This window comes from Quercus lobata, chromosome 2 (assembly GCF_001633185.2).
Source record: "Quercus lobata isolate SW786 chromosome 2, ValleyOak3.0 Primary Assembly, whole genome shotgun sequence".
Lineage (NCBI taxonomy): Eukaryota > Viridiplantae > Streptophyta > Magnoliopsida > Fagales > Fagaceae > Quercus > Quercus lobata.
Window position 1 is genome coordinate 25,304,149 of NC_044905.1, and position 22,644 is coordinate 25,326,792.

The window sequence follows — 22,644 nt, forward strand, 5'->3', positions numbered from 1 at the left end:
TTTCAAACAATCAATTAAACAAACAAGTTGTGGCTATATCAACGACATACAGTGCGTTTACCAGTATAAAAAATAAATATAGAAAGAATTGGTTTTTTTTTTTTTTTTGGTGTATAAGTGTATTTATCAGAGTATTATCGGTAAATTTGTGGTTTATACTTGTAACCAAAAAAAAAAAAAAAAAAAAAAGATAATGAATAGATTAAAAAATGTCTGGATGAACACAATCCATCCATATCTCATCTTCGGTTGATTTTTTTTTTTGGTTGGGAAATTAATCATTGGCACCAAAATTTATTTAATTTTAGTACCAAAATTAAATTGGACAAGTGATGTAAAATTATACAACAATTAACTAATTTGGATTCAATTTGTGCTTCGACTTTAATATAATAACAAAAACTTTCTATTTTTTAAATGCCACGAGGAAGAGAGCTCTCTCCAAATGATTGAGCTTTAGTTTAAATGTTCAATAGGAATTGCATTGTTTTTTTTCATAGTTGAAAGCTTCATTGTTGGTTTGTATAGAATATATGGATATGAGTTTGGGATGCCAAATACTCTCACCTTTAATTATATACACAATCTAGTTCGGGTGTGAACCCGAGATCGGACTCCCATGGATTCTCCTACTATAATTCAGACCTGAACCCAATCTTTCTCTGCCCTATCTATGTCATCCCTTAGAAGTTCTTAATACCTTAGCTCAATCTTGAAAATTAAGTTTTTGACATTGGTTTAGGGGACTTTAGTTACTGGTGCCAAGAATAATACAAAGAGTTTAAAGCCAGAATATGTTAGAAGAAAGCACACTTGTTATTTGCAGTTATCAAAAACAACTTGTGATATATGCCAAACATGAAAATTCTCTCATAAATAAATTGTCTAAGACAAAAATCAGGTAGCATGAAGCCATGAAGTGATAAAAAATACCACACAACACATGGGTTGTTGAGAGCTTGCCAATTGATATAGCCCATATGGTATCTTCACATCCAAAAATCCAGAAACTGGGTGTTTGATTTCTTCATATCCAAGAATAATACAAAGGGTTTAATAGACGAATGATTCTATTGTTCTGTGCTGTTATGGAAGAAGATTTGGACAAAATATGTACTTCTTTGCATGATTTACAAATTTCAGAACTTTAAGACAAATTAGGTAACTACGGCATACAATTTATAAATAAATAAAAAGTCACTAAGAAATACACAGAATTGTGGAGAAGCAGACTAGTGCGGCTCATGAAAATTTAATGAGTGATTCATCTATATATCTATCTATATATATCTAAAAACTGAAATATAGTATTTATTGTTGCTAAGCTTCTTTTATATATATATATATATATATATCTATATATATATCTAAAAAGTGAAATATAGTATTTATTGTTGCTAGACTTCTGTTAAGTTACATCAGCAACTACATCATCGGTCCCACTAAATTTTTTTTTTTCATTTTCTTTTCCTTCGTTTTGCAAATTAACATTTTCCCAATCACATTAAAAAAAAAAAAAATCCATCTCTTAATTAACATTTCCTAACTTTTCAACTTTCCATTTATTATTCCATCAAACCCAATCTAATAATAATTCAAACTTCCTTCACCTCTATGACTTTCCCTCTCCCTAATTAAGCAGTTATGAAAACTGTTCAACTGCCACTCTATTAGAATTTCAAAAAAAGAAGAAGAAGAAAACACCTACTGATTTTTTGTCTATATATATTTGCAATTGCTCTACCTCACTCCTGCAAATTTGGAAAGTCCCTCTAAAGTGAGTTTTTTTTTCCCCATATTCTTTAGGTTTTTCGAATTAATTTTGTTTGTGATGTGCCATCGGAGATTTTAGGTGCCAACAACATTGGTTCCCATAAACTAACCAAAAAAATCTCAAAGCCATGGTGAAGAATACATTAAAAGAATCGCAATGGGGTCTTACTACTATAGTTTATGTAGTCATTAATCATGAATGAGTTTTTTTCCATTGATGGGATACCTCTTATGTGCATTTGTGTAATGCATTCACCATTATGGATAAATAATCCTCTATGTATATGCATAGCATAAATAAAGTCTATTGTACGTACATATTAGTTGTGACATGAATGTAGATGCATAACTTAGTACAAGATAAGTTACTTTTTTTTTTTTTTTTTTGTGTATTGTAACAAATTTTGATATTATTATGGGATACTTTTGCTGTAAGACTCTTGCCAAAATTGTAGAATTTGATGTCAATGGAAAGAAAATTAAATCAAAGGACATGTATAAAACTATATAAGGTAGCAATAGAGAAAAAAAAAAAAAAAAAGAAGAAGAAAGAAAGAAAAAGAAAAAGACTAGGGTGAAAGATTATCCAAGTTTGGACAAAGCCTCAAAATCCATGAAGACCAATTGGACGTGAGAAATTCCACAAAGATGTATGCTTGGCTATATGAAGAAATTGAATTTGGATGAAATATGAAGAAGACCAATTGAATTGAATTGAGTTTTCTATCACAAGTCCTCTCTCTCCTTCTTATTGTTTGATTTAATTTTTGTTTGAGCTAATACTTAGTTAAAACGTTAGTTGTATTCTAAGAAAATTAAGTTGTTGAAAAAAATAGCATAATCCAAAATCTAAAACTAAAAACCCAAATTAAGAAAACATAACGCACTATAACATAATTTAGAGGAATGTGAACCACCTAAAAAAATGGATAAATATCAATCAAATATACCCAAAAATAATAGAATGATATATTTGTATTTGTAGAGATATTGAGATGAAAAATAATTTTATAAATTGTTTAATTTTTGAGAAGTGCTATGTCTACAACGTTTTCAAAACAAGTCATAGTTGGTAAATTGTTATCAATTCTAATTTAGACCTATCACTAAAATTACTTTTTTGTCAACCAATAACAACGAATAACAACCTGCTATGTATGGTCTGTAGTAAAAATGTTGTGAAATTATTGCCGACATAATATTTCTCTTAATTTTTTGATAGAACAAACTATACTTATATCAAAATTACAAAGTAATTATCTATTCCCACGCATTATGTAGGTCTACGACCAGTAACTTATTAATTTCGGAAATAATATCATTGATAATGGAAAGAAGATTTATAACATTTTGTCTTTTGGAGGATAAATTGATTTATTGTTGTAAAGCCTTTGAAGTTCCTTCTCTAGGCAATTTAGTGCAGAATGGATAATTCTTCTACTTGTTGTCATCCACTACAAAAGATAAATAATAAGTTTCATACAAAAAAGTCCTAAGAAAAAAAAAAATCCTATTGATCAACAGCAGCTGATATGTCTTACTTGTACATCACTGCCTCCAATTGTACCCTTATGGCCTGCAAAATATTGATGAGTAATGCCTCCCTAAAATCCAAAAATCTCATCTTCAATTTCTTTACAATTAAACCTGCTATGGTCAAGTTATGAAATAATGAGACAAAATATACCTATAATATGTATGTGATAGTCTCAAACTCTGTAAAACACAATTCACATTAGACTATACCAAAATAAGCACACACATAAGCTCCATACTATAAAACAGAAACAATCAAGGTTCATGAATGCACATAAATACCAAAACCTTAAACGTGAAAGAGGGGGGAGAATGATGATGCCCTTAATCTGAAGGACTTTGTCGGTGTTGTTACTTGTGTTACTTGCGGTTGCCGATAACATTAAATAGATCAATTCCCACGTCTCTCTCTCTACCCGCTCTTTTTTTTTTTTTTTTGGTTTATTGCACAGATAGATAGATCTCTCTCTCTTTGCCTTATTATGAAATGTATGGAAATATAAGATGTCTTATGTCTTTTAGAAAGTGAAATACACCTATTGAGTCCACATAGAAGTGTACAAGTGAGATGTTCTTGCTTAACCAACGAAGGTTGGCCTAAGTGGAGGGGCTCTGGTCACTTAAGCAAGTGGTCTTGGTTTCGAGCCCTTGTGGATGCATCAAAGGTCCCTGCCTTGGCGCCCGACAGTACCTCAAAGGATTAGTCCTAGGATAAAAGCCTGGGGACACCTTGGGAAAAAAAAGAAAAGAAAAAAAAAGAGATGTTCTTGCTTAGGCGAACGAGCTTTATCATTGTGGTCTTCTTGGCTTCTATTTTAGGTGTTATGTAGGCACAAAAAATTTAAAAATTTAGATAGGACACGTGGCATAAAATTAGACATCTAATTTATAATCTAATTGGATTATTTCTCAGTTTTGACTTTATATATATATATATATATATATTTATAATATGTTAGAATGATATCCTATAAAAAAATTTGCCAAATTACAAATTACACCCTGAATTTTGGGGTGTTTAGATTTAATATCTTGAAATTTCAAAATTTGGATTTTACCACTTGAATCTCTATTCCATTTGCATTAGTAGCCTTTCCGTCCATATTTGCCATTACGTGTCATATAAGGGCCTATTTGGTTTGTATTAAGGTTGTATTCATTTTTTATTTTTATTTTCTGTACTCATTTTCTATACTTAAATCTTGTACTTATTTTTTGTTCCCATCTATTTTTTGTTTGGCATCATTTTCTACTTTGTCTTCCCCTTCACTTTTTTTTTTCCTGACAACCACCAACAAATAGAGAGAGAGTGTGTGTCCTTTGATGTTACAAGTCAGTGATAGTGGGATCCACAGATTTGATTTTTTTAACGAAAATGTCATTGTATTCATTTTCAAGAAAATGAAAATACCAACAAGTTGTATTAAGTTTTTGTATTCAAATCCTATTTTTTTGGATATTAAAAATAAAACTGAATACAAATACAAAACCAAACAAATTTTTTAATAGTGGGTCCCACAAAAAATGAAAATGAATACAAAATACACACATTTTTTGCTCAAACCAAACAAGCCCTAAGCTTACCACATGTATTTAGTTCATCTAATAAAATTATGTCACTTTATTTTTATTATGCCATGTCATTTTTAATTATTTATAGACTAGAAAAATGATGTGATATTATTTAACTGGACAAACTAAACACATGTGACAAGTTTATGTGACACTTAACAAAAAATATGGATAGAAGGATTGCTGATGTAAACAGAATAGAACTTTAGAGAATAAAATCCAAATTCTGAAATTCTTAAGTATAAAATCCAAATACTTTCAAATTCTACAAGTGTAGTTTGTAATTTAGAATATATATATATATATATATATATATGAGATAGGTTCAAGTTACATCTGGTGTAACTCCTCTAGAATTACACATTTTTCTAACCATTGATTTCAATTAGATCTAATGGCTAAAAAAAACTCTATTGTCCATATCAACTTGTCTAATTAAGAATATATTTTCTCTCTTTTTCGTAATTAAATTCCAAACCATTTTTAGCACAGTGAGAGAAAATTAATTTTCTTGGTTTTTTACTTTTTCAGTTTCTCTCTCTCATTCTCTCTCTCTCTTCCCTGATCTCCACAGCCAGCCAATATCCACATTTTTTTTTTGTTTGTTCTTTTGCGTAGTTTCCAATATTGGTTTTTAACATAAGAACTATTTCTAATGGTTTTCATTGTTATTTAATAGTGAGCTTTAATTCTTGTGATTACATGAGAATCATGAGATTTTAATTGATACAAAGGTAAAGTTAATTTGCTTCCCTTTAATTTCTTTTGGGATGTATTTTATATATGCATAGATTTACATGAGATCCAAATATGTAGGTTACGGTTGTTTTGAAAGTTCGGATTACACAAGTGTATCAATTCCGTGAGATAATATTTGGCTTGGCTGTAGTTATATGAAGTTTGAATTGATTTGTAGTTTTCTTTAGTTTTAGACGTATACTCACTTATGAGAAACCAAATAAAAGGACCCTTTAGTGATAAGATTCAAGAAATATAGATAAATTTTTTTTTTTTTTGGATTACTAAATTGACATTTAGATCAGAACTATCTCACTTTATTGCCAAGGGATACGACTCTAACGAGTCTGACCAGTAAAATATTTAAATTTTTGGCCTCAATTGGTTTTACATTGATATCTAAAACTAAATTATACTTCTAGATTTAACAAACTAAATTCTATATACAGCTCCAATGAGTTGTGTGGGTCCGTGGAGGAGAAGGACGTGTGTGGTCTAGAGAGAGAAAAAGAAGAAGAAGATGGGAAGGGTAGGAGGAGTTAATGATTTTTTTAAAGAGAGTTATGACCTTTAATGCTTTAGATTATTTATTTTTAGAGGTTGATGACATGGCTGCTTGTGTGTTATTAACTATTAGATTTAATTGAAATTAACGGTCGAAAAAAATGTTACAAGGTGTATCTTGGATCCATATATATATATATATATATATATATATACTATTTATTTATAAAAATATTGATCCAATAAAATTTCGACGCGTTTCAATCTCACATATCTCGAACTCATTTGATTACACTCAATCTTTCCATTTCTCTGTAGATTCTAGAACATCACCGACAAGATTCAAACGTTAATTAAAAGCTTTTGATATACACTTAAAACTTAAAAGTACAGTTGTTAAAATTAGTTCAGAAATCAATGTCCAAATCTAACTGAGAAACTAAGCAAGGAAGCTGGTATTACAAGCAAAGGCAGTATTTAACTAAATTGACCAAAACCACCTTCAAACTTCATCCGCACTCCTCTTTGTACTTTGCTCACCCAGATGCAAGTTTTTTCCTTAGTTCCCCAGTTGCTGAAACAGTAAGATTACTGCTTTACTTTTTGAGCTTTATGGGTCTTCAACTTCACAATCTTTGGTCTTGATTTGATTTTATTCTGGTTAAAGTTGTCGTTCTGTGTTCTGCTGAAGTGTGTCCCTTTCTATGTTTCAAGTGCTTAAATCTTTGGTCTTGATTTGATCTTGTTATGGTTAAGTTGGCACGTAAATGTCTGTTTCACTTTTAAAGTTTTATCTGTGTGGGTATTTTCAGTTAACATGGATGGATTTTTAATGTGGGATTACTTCATTTTTCTGATCGGTTTATGATTAAATCTGTGAGTAGTTTGTGGGGTGTTCAAAAGATGGAGATAGTGAGTAAGTTCAACTGGGACACATTTGGCCATTTCAGGCATTTCTACCTAAGGGGTTTCAGTTTTGGTGATAGAATGATAAAGGGTCCTTGTCAAATTTGGATCTTTGTATCCTTCAATACACTTTTTGCAACTGGCTCATTGATATTCTTCCTTTCAGCCATGTTATTTGGATATATGTATTTGTTTCCCACTTATAGCCCAGTGATCAATAGTTATGGAATTTCTGAGTCCACTGTGTCTAAAGGCACATGCAATGTTTTAAATGGAAGTTGGATCCAAGATGAAAGTTACCCTCTATATGATGCCTCAAGATGTCCATTTGCAGAACATGGATTTAATTGCTTGGCGAATGGGCGGAAAGATAAAGGTTATGCAAAGTGGAGGTGGAAGCCAAAGAATTGTGATATTCAAAGATTCAATGCGCGAGCAATTCTTGAAAAGCTTCGTGGAAAACGAGTGGTTTTTGTGGGCGATTCATTGAGTAGAACACAATGGGAGTCATTGATATGTATGCTTATGACAGGGGTAGAGGATAAGAGGGATGTATATGAAGTCAATGGCCAAAAGATCACTAAACAGATTAGGTTTTTAAGTGTAAGATTTAGTTCATTCAATTTAAATATTGACTTTTATCGATCGGTGTTCCTGGTACAGCCTGGTCCTGTGCCAAGGCATGCACCAAAGAGGGTGAAGACAACACTAAGACTCGATAAGATGGACAGTATCAGCAAAGAGTGGATTGATTCTGATGTTCTTATATTTAATTCAGGACACTGGTGGACAAGGACCAAGCTTTTTGAAATGTAAGTTACCTAATATCCTCAGTATTGATGGCATTAAATGTTACTAAAAAAACGTATTTCAATTATGATTTTTGTAAGCATTCTGATGCCAGCAACCTCTTAAGCCTTTTATATATGTGCATATGTGCATTCTACAATAATATGATATATTGACCTTTCATTTCTGTCTTAATTTAATTAATTTCAGTTACTAGTGATTTCTCATGTATCTTGCTTCATCCATAATTGATTTCAAATTCATGTAACAGCATAACATAAAGCCTGTTGTGCATTTTCATCATAATGAACTCATCTTAGAATCTTAGAGCCTTTCGTGGGTTAAATTATTGGCAATTTAATGTGTTAGCATTCATTAGCAATATTTAAATAGAGGTAAAAACCTTGGTAGTCAGGTGTCCAGGAAGGCTTCAAGTTGGGCTGGCAGTTCTACTGTAGAATATCCTCAAAAACAATATTAACGAATCCTGGATTTGAATTAATACTTTGGGATTTTCTTACATAGAGAGAATATCTCAAAATTTTCTTGTACAATTTAAGTAACCAATACCTAAAGCTTAAAGAGTCTTGTTGAGAATTATTGATGCTAGATGAGTCTGTTAAGCCAATAAAAAAAACTCAATTGTAATTCCAATTTAGGCCATTCTCTGAATGTCTAGTACTTAGCTGCCATTGTAAGGAACTTCTGTTTAATGAACTGGATGGTTGGAGTAAAGGCCTGAGAGCATCAATCCTAAGTTCCAAACATGTATCATTGTTATAACATTGAAAAGGATGGATCTTTGAAAAGCATCCATTTAGCATTACCCCAACTGATTATCATTATTGTCAATGACCAAGAAGCCAGTTATTCATTTGTGATTGGTTACTTTTTGCATCTTGGCGGTCAAGGATAGAGGTACTAGAATGTATTTGTAGCCTCTTTGGTCATTGGGTCTTTAGACTGCACTTTTTCTTGGCATATAAAATCACTATTCATAACATATTTTTAAGTGTTACATGAACATAGTCACGTATTATTCAGTTTTGGTGGCTATTTCAGTATATTTTTGTTTGTTATTAATTTTTGGGCTATTCTGTGTATAGGTGCTCACATGCACAGAGAGGCTGGGGCTTGGGTTTAGGGCTATAAGAAGAAATAGTTCTTAAAATTTCATAGGAAAGGGGAATCATAATCTTGTAGATAGAGACATTCTTCATTGTAGAGGTAGGCACAATATTAAACCCAATAATATATTCACACTTAACTTCACTATATCTCAAAGTAGGAATGATTTTAGTAGAGCATTTTTAGAAGGAGATAAGATATATCTGACTTGGATTCAGCATGCATAATACGAGGTCAGTCATTTATTATTTTAGAAAAGACCTGTGACTCCAATCTTAGTGCTCCCCTAAATTGAACATACCCTTGAGCAATTCTCCCCATCCCCTCCCTTATTTTTACCCAGTCTAATACAGGTATTCATTTTGTTCAGTTAAAATATGCTTGAGAAAGGGTCTTTGCTTCTGCATTACCTTCCTTTCCATAGCTGAACAAATTATTTGAATGATTTTTCTTTATAAACATATTATTAGATCTACATCAAACTTTTCATGAATTTGTCATATAAAGCTTTCAGCTCAATCTTTTGTAATTAAGTTTGTTCTTTTCATAAATGCATATCATATGTAGAATGCTTCTAACATGTTTCCAGACAGGGGCTGGTATTTTCAGGTTGGTAATTCACTGAAGCTTGGAATGCCACTGACTACGGCCTTTGGCAAAGCATTAGACACTTGGGCATCTTGGGTTGAGACTATGGTCAACAGCAATAGAACCAGTGTATTCTTCCGGACTTTTGAATCTTCCCATTGGAGGTGTGTTGAATAGTTGGTCACTGTATTTGCTGCCAATTTTATGTTAATAACTTTTTTTTTTTGGGGGCCAACATGTTAATAGCCTTTTTGAGGTTGGCATAGAAAGTGAATTTTCAGTCCTATCTATATTCCATGAATCTATAACCTTTCACCTAGTTTGCTTGTCTTTAGCACAAAATGATTGTTTGATTGTTAGGATGTGATTGTTACTTAGGAATTTGGGATAGGAATTATTACTATCCGAGGATTCGTGAAAATTTGATAGTTCATTTGGCAGAATTTTTGAGAATTTCTATTTAAACGAACATCTCCATTCCCATCAAGAATGAGAATTCTAATTCTCACCTTTTAGGTAGGAAATTTCAGTTCTCATATAGCTTATATTTGTGAGAATTACTAATGTGATCCTTTAATCCAACTTTTCACTTTTTCTTTCTTAAAACTAGCTACATAGAGCTCATTTTAGAACAAAAATAGATAATTTCACCCAAATAAGATGTTTATTATGTTCAGGGGTAATTTTATCATTTTAAAAAATTATCCATAATGGTCAAATTATTGATTTTTTAGTATTAAAATAATATTTATCAGATTAATCACTAAAATTTATGTTTTTAAATATAGTGTTTTCTATAATATGATATAAATTCAAATTTTAAGTATATCCAAATAATATAAATGTTAACTCTTAGGAATTTAAAATCTTATGAGATTAAACTAAGAATTTATAACTCTCAGGATTTGAATTTCTTAGCTACCGAACTGGCCCTTATTGTTCTTGGGACTCAACTCAAGCACGCTGAAATTTTAGAACAGGTTTCTCAAACCTATTAACCCTAAATATCCTCCTTTTCATGGTAACCTGTTACTTTCTACTATGTTTATATTGGAACCCAGAAAACTTACATGAAACACGAGACGGTGAGATATATATCTGGACCTGCAGAGGTGATGGTCGTGTTAGTTTTGTGAAGCAACTTGTTACTCCCTTTCTAGAACTAGAGGAGGGAAATTCTATGTTTCAACCAAATATGGCTGGAAGGAATGAATTTCTTGTGGCATGGCAGAGGAAGTTTCTTCTTTCTAGATACCACAGTCTTGACACTCGAAGGACAACAACAACAAAGCAGCCGTAGTTTCAAATTTTTTGGGGTTGGGTATGGATCTTCAACAAGATTACTACTTCCTTAGTTGACATGTCCTTTTTAACTATTTCTACTAGTGTTGTTTTTGGTCTTCCTCTACATTTTTTCGTTCCCTCAACTTGAATCATTTCATTCTTTCTTACTGGTGCATTAATTGCTCTCCACTACACATTACCAAACTATCTCAAGCGACTTTTCCTTTTCTTTTCATCAATAGGGCTACCCCTATCTTGAAGGAGGCTCTCCATAAAAAAAAAAAGTGCAAGATCTTGTACTAAAGTAATCCTCAGCCTATGGCAACAATTACGACAAGGATCAATGCATTTATAATTCCACATTCACATGCACATACATATAGATATATTGATAGTACATCCATAAATATATGTATATATATATGCATCCTAGCCAAATATAGAGCGCGTGCGCACACACAGATATAATGGGGCTAGTGTGAAATGAAAGGAAATTTCTTTTCTGGGTGAGGGTAGATAGCTATTCGACAGTTTGGAACCTCTGCTGTATGTTCTGATTTATCTTAATGTTCTGTAAAAGTAACTCTGATGATGCTTCTGTGGTATCCTGAATCATATAACCCAAAATATTTTATCAAAGATCCCCAGGGAACTAGTTATGCATGGCTTTCTTTTTTGATAAGTAACTAATTATTCATAGCTTTCTTATTGATTTAATAATATAGTTTTCCATGAATGTACCACTAGTCATACTTCTGTGGTGTTCTATTTCATAGAATTGAAATGTTTATCATAGATTCCTCTGAACGTGTGTTGTCTAGCTTTACTATGATGCTGTTTCTCCTCCTAAAACCATTAGTTTCTAATGCCCATTGATGTATGTGATGTAGCCCAGGTTAACCTGCTAATAAGCCTTTGCAAAAACTTTGACTGATAAACAGATTCTTGTGTGTGTCAGTGGTAAAAACCGGAATTCTTGCAAAGTGCCTAAACTACCTTCATCAAGATCTCATGGAAGGGACCGAAGCCCAATTTCAGATGTCATAATCAAGGTTGTGAAGAAAATGACAGTTCCTGTAACAGTTCTTCATGTTACTCCAATGGATGCATACCGGAGTGATGCACACGTCGGTACTTGGAGTGATAATCCATCTGTGCCTGATTGTAGCCATTGGTGTCTGCCTGGGGTACCTGATACATGGAATGAAATTCTCTTATTACACTTGCTGTCCAAAAATGGGGTTCCCCTCCAATGAACAATAGAAGTTGCATGCTTTGTTTCCTTCTCTTGCATCTAGCATTGATTCTAAGCTCTCTTGGTTGGCACGGTTTATCAATTCACTTGGGACTTGGGGATTGGAGAAATTGTACTGGGTTTCTTGTTTTTACCCATTTAGGAAATTCTTTCATTTGTCTGTTTATTTTTTCAATGGCAGTTGCTGAATAACCAAACCTAGTTTGAGATTCAACTGCGTGTTGCAATAGAAATTAAATTTCTTACATGTGAAAGTTTTGAAGCATTATTTTATAAAAAAAAAAGAGCTTCTATACTGTACATGTGCAAATTTTATTCATTTGGCAATTAGTCTTTGGCAAAAATACCATTTTGGTCATAACATTTTGGGGTCACGGTTGATTTGGTCTTTACATTTTGGTAGCAGTCAATTTGGTCTTTGTTATTTTCAATTTACAGTCAATTTGATCTTACTGTTAACTCACTAACAGAAAATAACTATATAGTAAATGGTATGCACATGTGGCATGCTAATAAAATAATAAAAAAATAAAATAAAAAATTCACAAGCTCTTCTTATAGTTTCTTCGCAACCAAGCACTTCTTTAGAAACATCCATATCAACCTAGCTTTTCTTACCCTCTCAAGTCGCCCACGGGCGAAAATAAGCACAGAAGTTGTTGAGGTTAACCATAAACAAATTGACAACCAAGCAATGAAAACGATTGAACCCAGAAGGAAAGAAAGAGTCTAATACTAAACGTAATTTAAAATGAAGATTTAGCAATGCAAATGATTTATCCTAAAGTTCAAGTCCTTCATTGAATTGAAATATAAGCAATAAAGAAAATGACACTTTCCTTGAGCCACACATTGAAGTGAAACTCACAGATTTGGGAAAAAGACCAATATGAAACTACATTTTCTGCATTGCAAAAGCTACCTTAGCCTACCATATAAAAACCAATGAAATCCAAATCATTCCAAACATACCCTCTTAACATGAATTGAATCAAATCCAACAAAAAAACACGAAGTTAACAAAAACCCAGAAACACAAACTCGAAAAATTCATAGATTTGTGAATGGGTAAAGCATTTTAGCCATGATTTTATTTTATATAGGAAAAAAAATAAGTTAATCAAGTAGCTCGTGAAAAAGCTTGAACTTGCTCGGCAAGTAAATGAAATAAGCTTGAACATGTAATCTTGAACATGTAATCTTGTTTGATAATGAACTCGAACTTGACTCGTATTTGAAATAAAATTAAATGAACGAGTGTGAACCTTTAATACTTGGCTCGGTCCAACCATCAATCAAATTTACTGAAGTTAAGGGCTGTGGCAGCCTTGCATTAATGTTAATTGGTGCTAATTTTATGGCAAAAGTGACGTTGGGTGGAACTTTGTCACACAGCAAGCAAACTTTGATTTTTTTTTTTTGGAGCTTTTCACTTACACATGACATCAACTAGGATCTATTGATCTCACAAGTATTCCAAGCTCTTTTGTTAGACTTTGAATGGATTTAAATTGATGTGCAGTCACACCTTTTGCCCTCCAATCCACTGGCACTACACTGCTCCTTATTTTCCCTTTCCTGGTTGCCCCTTTTTTCAGTAATATTGGTTCACAAAGATGAGGGAAACGCTTAAAAATTGTTCCAGTCGTGGTCAGTAATAGGCTTATTCAATCAAATGGTTTCTGGGTCTTTCTTGCACCTATGGGTGGACCCTGCTGTTAGATTTTTGTTGACCCAATTTGCTGCTCCTGTGTTGATACAGCCCAGACAAATGGGACGTGCTACGGTTTTTAGATTGGCTTCACTGGCTGGGCCAAGATGGTTTCTTTACACACTTGTCTTTTGCTTTTGGGTCAGCCATATAAAATAGCCCATTGGTATTTTGTCAAAGTATTCATGGACTCTAAAGCTAATTTCAAGTCTCGATTCATTTGGGTAACGGGCCAATCTGAATGAGTCTTTGGGTTGGGAATCTGAGTCTTAAGATTAGAAAGAATTAATGGGCTATTGAATAATAAATTTGGCTTGTCCAATCTAACAAGTTCTGGTATTTATTTTCAAGGATGTTGGGCTGTATAAGTGGGCTTTAAGCTTGTTGGTCTGTTGTCAAAAATAAAAAAAGTCTTTAACTCTACTACCAGAAACATTGGCACATTTGAAAGCTGCTTTTAGTTTTATTAATTTTTAAATAATTATTCCAAACTTATTTATCAAAACTTATTTTCAAATATTTTTATGTTGAAAATATGTTAATTAAATTTATTAATATATTTATGTTGGATACTGCTTATTTTGTTAAAATTGAAAACTTATTATTGAAAGTATGGTAGGTAAAGGTAAAAATTAGTTGAAATAGTACAGTGGGGTCCATAAATAGTACCAAAAAGTACAGTAAGCTCATGAATAGTACCAAAAATTCATGAACAATACCGTGGGACCCACCATTTTTTCAACAAAGCGCAAATTTTTTTCATCCCCAACGCTATCCAAACACATGCTAAATATCTAAGATCTACAAAACGAAGGACACGTGTGAGTAAATTTTTCAAGAGTGTTCACATTTTACATACAGTGTGAGGATGTGATCACTTTTTTTTTTTTTTTCTTTTTTGGTGGGAAAACAAGAATGTGATCACTCTTGGATGTGAAGTAATTGTAGTCCATAATTTAAAGGTATGAAGAAAAAGTCCCACTTTTACCAACATGCTTCCATAAGCGATAAGTTAATTGATGGCAGAGTAGTTTTAGGACCACAAATTATTCTATAATTTTTTATCGAAAGTATGATGTGGCAGAATATGAGTAGTTAACTATCACTTATACAAGGACCCACCATTTTTTTTTACCAATCACACTCTGCCACATTACAGTTGTGGCAAAAAATTGTGAAAAATTATATGGTCCTAGATTTTTCGTTGACGACATGGATTGAGGTCTAAAATAATTAACGTTTGCGTAAATCAATTCATATTGGTCCTTATCTTTACCCCCTTTTTTTCCCTTCTTATTAGCATTATCAGGTAACGATATACCTATCAAACGTTAATATCTTGATGGAAAGAAATAAGCTTCAGAAAATAAAAAAACAAAAACAAATGGAAAGAAGTGTTTTCCAATGCAAACAAACCATACCAATTCTTAGAATGGGGTTCAAGTCTCTAAAAACTTGCTACGAATTCCAACTAGAAAATTAATCCAAACACTCACACTACAAATAGGAGCTCAATTCCTACCCATTTAGCAACAACTCAATCTATCAACTCCTTAAGCTATCTATTGACACTGAAATGGCCTCTCCTCAAACCAATGAGTTCAATGCCCCACGTTTCCCTCCACCACCACCCCCATTTCACCCAAGAGCTCCACCGCCTCCTCACGTTCACCCGCCACCACCACCACCACCATCGCCACCATCAGACAACCATCCCACAGTAATAGTCATTGTGTTCATCTCATTTGGAAGTCTTCTCTTCTTGGCATTCCTTGCGGCTGCTCTCTTTTGTTTCCTCAACAAGAAGAAGAAGAAGGCAGTTCAAGAAGTCGAAATTATTCACGTAGATGAACATAAGAAGGTTAGGGAGGCTATCATACCGGGTCCCCGTGGAACACAGTCTGTGATATTGTCAATTGACGATGATGTGCATATTGATGAAAGGATTGCCAAAAATGAGAAGTTTGGTCATGCAGGTTTGCATGCTAAGTCTGCCCAAGGCGAAACTGGATCGACAAACAAAGAGAGAGGATCATCTTCTTCTAGCTTTGATCAGCAACAATTTGACAAAAGCCTTGACCACAAGTCCATTACACCATCCTAAGGACCTTATATGCTCATGTCCGAATATGACTCTCAACGAAATTGCACTACTTGTAAATTATGTGATATATATGTTGTCGTTCATTTCATTCGTTCTCTTTGCTTTGAATTATACGAGTTGCAGGCTTGCATTCCAGCGCAGCAACAATTGAATAAATAAAACTTTGCACTGAACAGTGTCTTGTATCTTTCTATTGTATTTGGTTGACTCGAATTTAATAATAATGGTAGAGTAACATTTAAAGGAGTATGATACTGACTAAAATTGAAGAAGGAAGGGCATTTTTATTTCTAGTTCAACTTTACCTTTTATTTATGGTGAGCTATAGTTATAAGTCGTGTGATGTCTTCAAATGCAAGGGTATTAATTAAAATCGAGCCTGTTATTTCACTAGTTGCCTTTTTTTTTGTTTGTTTTTTTATATTGAATACTGCTCTAAGCCTCAAATTGCTTTTAGTAGAACGTTTTGAAGGATCTTAATAGACTATTTATGCAACTATTTATGATTTTTTTCCCCACTATATTATTTGATTACATATTGTTTTTTGAATTAAAAAAAGCATAAAATAAAGAATAATAAATTTCTACTTCTATCAAATTTTTATGTTACATTACATATAAAAATTAGGAGTAATTATTGGGTAATACTTTTGGAGTATCATAAATGCATACTCCTTCTTCTCATATAACTGTGGGTTCCACTAATTAAATTTATGGTGTAACCCACAATTCATGTGAGATGAGAGACTATGCATTTATGGTACTCCTGGAGTATTCAGTAATTTTCTAAGAATTAGATATAGGCATTAATTGTCAGATACAATCTAGAGGTATAATAATTATGAGCTAATTTTGCACCCAAACAAATAAATAATTTCAAAATTTTTTTTTTGAGAGAAAGATAAGAAAGTTTATTGATGCACTAAATCAAATTCAAAAACATAATCCAAATTATTAGGTAGATCTTCTACCCAAACAGTGGTGTCTACAAATAAAACTGCTCATTTAACAAGGACATTGGCAAGCTTATTAATTACCCTTCCTCTTTACATGATTAAAACTAGAGCTATATAAACCGTAGGCAGTGAATTTCCTCTATAATATGACCAAACATCTCAGATTTGCTCCCTGGCTATCGATGGCCTGAATGACCCGTAGACTGTCACCTTCAAACACTACCTAGAAAAAGCTTAATTCTCGGGCAAAAGAAACAGCACGGCTGCACGCCAAAGCTTTTGCAAGCTCCACAGAATGAGGCATCCTAATCCTTTTACTTAAAGCTGCAATAGAATTAGCATTAGAGTCACGAACAGCAATTCCAATACTAGCAACCCCAACATTCTCAAAGAAGGCAGCATCAAAATTGGCCTTGTAAAAGACTACACGAGAGGACCCTTCTTGTGAATGTCAAAAAACTCCATCACTGAATCCTTTGCTCGTCTACTGACCTCGTGGAGAGGCCAAGCTGGCTGTTTCTCTCTGAGCCTGTTCCTTCTCTGCCATAAAACCCAAGCAATAGTGGAGAACCAAGCTACATGAAAAACCGAACCTCTGTCCAGAACCGTTCAAAAAGAACATCCATGAATGATCGATACTGTTTCTGGTAGAGCAAACAGAAGCTATGTTCTGACTTCCTCACCGATTGAGCTTGTTCACACAGCCACAGTGCATGCATAATTGTTTCTTGGTAATCATCACACAGACAGCAAGACTCATCCACGGGAACCTTCCTCTTGCTTAAATTATGCTTGGTTGGTATGTTTCTTGGTAATCATCACACAGATATGTATCATTTCGGTATTAATAATACATATCTCTATTTCTGCTTTATTTTGATTTAGAGAAGCATGTCTTAGGTGGAGTCAATATGTTTCAACACTATGTTTTGGTGGAAATGAAAAACATTCGGAATGACTTTATCTCCTGTATTTGGTTGCTAATATTTTGACTTAAAATAAACAATCATTAAAAAAAATGAAAAAGAAGAAGAAGCACAACTAGTAATGTAACTTTTGTGCGAAACTTTAATGCAGTTGGTTAATATGATATGTATCAGCTCTAATAATAATTTGTGTCCAAAATACGTGAAAATTTTCTAGCGTGCAAGTAAGAATAATTTTTTAAGTGCAAAAATTGTCATCTTTGTTGCACCGAACAAAGATTAGGCAACCCAAATTTGGGTTAACCTACCTACTTGAACAATTTTCAAGGACACTGGAGATGTTTAACAAGCTTTTTTTTTTCATATTAAATAGCAAGACCTTTTAAAACAGCGTAATGATATGTTTGATTCAAGGACACTGGCTTGTTATTAATTTTGTTACTATCGTCTTCCCTAATATATATATTGTTGCTTTCCATATATATAATTTGAGTTCTAGCTAGTTATATTTACTGTAACTTTAAATAATGAATAATATTAAAGATACAAACTATTTTATAAAAAAATTTACAAACTGCTGATGAAGTGAATGATTATTAGTAAATGAAAAAGTGATATTAATGGTAGGCTTATATAAAAACCAATAAGAGGTTGGTCATGTCAACATTTTGTAAAAATATTGTAAAATAGTTTGTGCCTGTAACATTACTCTTAAATAATACTCCCTCCGTCACACTTTGTTTGTCTTGTTTGAAAAGTCAAACTTTTTAAGAGAACATTATTTATTATCTTGTCTACCTTTTAAAAATGTATAAGTTTCCAAAACAACTCCTAAATAAATTTATCAAAAAATTGAATTAGTAAATTAATAGGGGTATAATAGAAATATTAGTAAATTAATGACTTTTATTTTTAGAAACATGACAATATTTTGAGACATCCCTAAATGGAATAGAGGACAAACAAAGTGGGACAGAAGGAGTATTAAACTACACAATAATTTTTTATTAGATGCGAATTTCAATAAATTCACCGTTGAATTATATTTCTTTTTATATTCTTCATGTTTTAAATTTCGAAATGAGATCAATAATTATCTTATCTATAAACAGCATGAGATACATGTGAGGTAATATATAGATAGTAATCAATCACAATTTCTACATTATTCATCACATAAATTTGAAAGTGACTATCACCTAAGGAGTTACATCATATTACTCCCACATCTCCTTAAAAAAAAAAAGCTTGCAATCTTTTTTTTTTTTTTTTTTTTTTTTAAATATTTTATTATTATTATTAGCCTTATTGTATACATACATTTTTTTTTTTTCTTTCTTTGTTTTGTTTTTTGTTTTTTTTAAGGCTACACCTTATTTTCTTTATGTGCATGTGTTATACTTTCTTGAGTACAAAATCTTATGATATGCACTAAGGTGTTCATGATTGGCTAGTAAACAATGGTGAAATGGTTATTTATGCATTTCTCTTAGAATTTTTTAGTTCTTACAATCAAAAGCATTTAACTTCAAAATCAAGATTACGTGATTAAAAACTATAAACAACTCACACACAACATGTACTACATAGCTAGAACTAGCAAAGTGCAAAAAAATAAGCTCATCCAAGCTAACCAAGGTACACAGGCATGTTATGCAAGATAATATGGCCAATCTTAACTACACATCCATGATATGTAATACAAAACACATCCTTCCACATTCCTCTTTCCAATTTTTTAATTTTTTTTTTAACAAAAACAACCTAATATGAAATGCATGAATGTAATGCAATACAAATCCTAGAAACAAAAGAAAACAAAAAATCAAGAAAATGGTCACAAAGGATTTTGAGATGAACCACAAGGACCATGTCAGAAATACTCAATTAGATTGAGCCTTTTGCATCCATAACCTCTTAGATGCAACATTGATTTTGAAGTTATTATTCAGATTAGAATGATGAGCAACTCCAGCATTGGTATAAAGGTTCAAAGCCTTTACCAATTCACCAATAAGTACCATAGGATCTTGTGCTTGAGGCACAGATACTTTTTGCTTAGTTGCTCGCTTAGCAGCTTGCAACTTGAAACAGTTTGGGCGAGTATGCCCAGCTTTTCCACAAAAATGACAAACCCACAACGGTTTATCATGCTTCTTATCCTTAGGGAAGTTAGGACTCTTAGGCTTAGACTCTTTAAGATCTACCATAATCTTCCTAGAAGCAGGAACTTCATCTTTTGGCTTAACAACTTCTATCTTAGATGGTTCAGAAGAAGGAACAAAGTTTGTGGAATGAGTTTTAGACACAGTGATGCTATCAACAAAACCTAAACCTAATTTGTCTAAGGGAGACTTTTGATTACTCAACATGTGATCAAGTTTAGAAGTAACAGACCTATTTGATTGTTCTCTAGCAACAGACAACTCTAGTTCTAGATTCTTAATTCTATCAAGTAGCATAATATTTTCAACCTTCACCTTATTTACCAGTTCATTAGCATCAAGCAAATTCAGCAATAAGTTTTTCTTTTCTTGTTCAAGAGTGGCAATCTTCTTTAGCCCTAAATTCACACTCATTGCATCCTTTGCAGCAACCTTACATATCTTGTTATAAGCTTCTTGCAAGTTAGCACTCTCAGAGAGTTCCCCATCAAAAGGGTTCTCTTCAACCAGATCACTTTCATTAACTACAGCAGTAGTTGTGAAAGTAAAAAAATTTCCATCTTCATCACTTCCAGACTCATGATCAGAAACTTCACTACCACTAAGGGTTACAGCCATAGCTTTACCCTTTGATTTTTAAGAATGCTGGACATTCTAATTTCACTTGACCATACCCTTAACAACCAAAACATTATTGACCTAGAGAATTATTAGAAGATTGACCAACTTTTTCTTTTGATTTTTCAGTATTATTGATTTTAGTTGGTTTATTTTTCTTAGAGTTTTTAGGTTTAGCATTGTTTTTACTTCTTGCCCTTCTATTGTTATTTCTGAGAAAGTTTCTAAAGTTTTTGGCAAGATATGCAATCTCTGTAGAAGAGAGTTCATCATCAAATCCATTATCATCAACATCATCAATTGACGTAAGAGCCATTGATTTGGATTTATTAGTTTTGAGTAGGTCTAACTCATAGGATTGTAGAGATCATACAAGCTTATCAATAGGGATGGAGTTCACATTCTTACTTTCAGTAATGGTAGTTACTTTGGGTCTAAAGTCCTCAATTAGGTTTTAGACCCCTTAACACAATATTTTTAACCTAATATTAAGCCAAGTTGATTAACAAGTTTGTTATTCAATATTAGGTTAAACTATTGTGAGCAAAACAAATATAAAGTGGAAAGTAAGGAATACAAAGATCTGATGACCTAAGAAATCAAATCGGTAAAAAATTTGGGGAGAATTTGATCTAACTATCTTCAAGATAAAAACAGATTCACTATGAAAGAATTGAAATTTGTACAATAAGACTTAGACCACTAACATCCTATTGCTATCTCGTGTAGAAAACTTACTATCACGACCACGTGACAGGTCCGAGTTCACAGACTACTTCTTTCCTTGATCTGCAGCAACCACAAGTTCTCCTACCTGTGACTTTGAGACTTCACTCAAAGGTTTTAGATCTTCTTGAATGTTCTTTATGCAGCAACTAAAACAACTATCAAGTTCTTGATGTGAATCTTGATCTTGATAGCTCTATGTGTGTGTTTAAAGGTACAAACCTCTTAGATCTCACAAAAGACTTAACACACAACTCAACAAAGACTTTTCAAACATATCTAGGGTTTTTTCTTTTATACTAGGAGTGGAACACTTAACCTTACACGTTATATGGGCTTGGGCTATGTTTAGAAATTTTGCAGAAAATTTCTGATCCATGATTCTCGATCGATCGAGTCTATTCTTCGATCGATCGAGCCTTGTAGAAATTGAACAGTAATTTTCTGCAATTACTTGATTCCAACCTTACATTAAACCAAACTTTGAGCAAGTCTAAACCTAGACTAAATGTTTCGATCATGGTTTGCCAATATATACAGATTGAAGTTCTAATACATTAGTTCCTAAAGTCTTAGAACCTAACAATATTGCTTTCCTTTGTTTCAAATTTTTATTGAAAAAAAAAAAAAAAGAAGAAGAGGAAGAAGAGAGAAGGTAAAATAGAAATTTATGAACGAAAAATATAGTGTAGCATTGAAGATCACCAAAAATGAATATTTTGTTAATAAATGCCTCTAAAGGTCGTGATTAAGATGCATTTAATTATAATGAATTTAGGTATATAAGCCAATACATCATTAACATGTGTATTTTATTTTTTAGAAAAGTGTGCGTTATAGCTTATAATTGAACATTTTTTATTAAAATTTCACATGTTCACTTAGCCCTCATTTGGGGGATGAAAAAAAAATAGTTTTAAAATATTTATTCATTTCCCTTATTTAAGAGTTTTAATGGAGGAAACAGAAAAACCATTCACATGTAAGTTTTTTTTTTTACTGTCATTACATGTAAGTTTAAATAACTGGGAATGAAATAGGTATGAGGAAATTCTTACTTCTCTCTATTCCCTAAAAATATCAATTTTATCATTCCCCTAAAATTAGGAGGAATTAGAGATAATGAAATTAAGTTTAATGAAATTTTCACTGAAACTTCAAAAACACCCCTATATATTTAGCCATTTATTTTAAAATATGAATCTAATAGTAATATTGTAATAAAATTATTTCATTCATTTCTCTCTATGTTACTCCAAAATAATGATATTTACCTTTCATTTCTTTCGATTCTCTTATTTTAAAACATCCAAACAATAATAATATTACTTAATTTCATTTTATAATTTTAAAAAATTTCATTTC

At 32.3% G+C, this 22,644-nt stretch overlaps 2 protein-coding genes across 2 annotated transcripts; both read left to right on the forward strand.

Moving 5' to 3' along the window:
• The first annotated feature begins 6,457 nt into the window (after window positions 1–6,457).
• On the forward strand, window positions 6,458–12,320 carry LOC115975072 (protein trichome berefringence-like 7). Its single transcript, XM_031095714.1, has 3 exons — window positions 6,458–7,841; window positions 9,540–9,698; window positions 11,777–12,320. The coding sequence occupies exons 1-3, from the start codon at window positions 6,988–6,990 to the stop codon at window positions 12,072–12,074; spliced, it is 1,311 nt and encodes a 436-aa protein (XP_030951574.1). The 5' UTR covers window positions 6,458–6,987; the 3' UTR covers window positions 12,075–12,320.
• A 3,004-nt stretch (window positions 12,321–15,324) lies between these two features.
• On the forward strand, window positions 15,325–16,137 carry LOC115978043. The gene has a single exon (XM_031100075.1). The coding sequence runs from the start codon at window positions 15,361–15,363 to the stop codon at window positions 15,886–15,888; it is 528 nt and encodes a 175-aa protein (XP_030955935.1). The 5' UTR covers window positions 15,325–15,360; the 3' UTR covers window positions 15,889–16,137.
• Window positions 16,138–22,644: the final 6,507 nt, after the last annotated feature.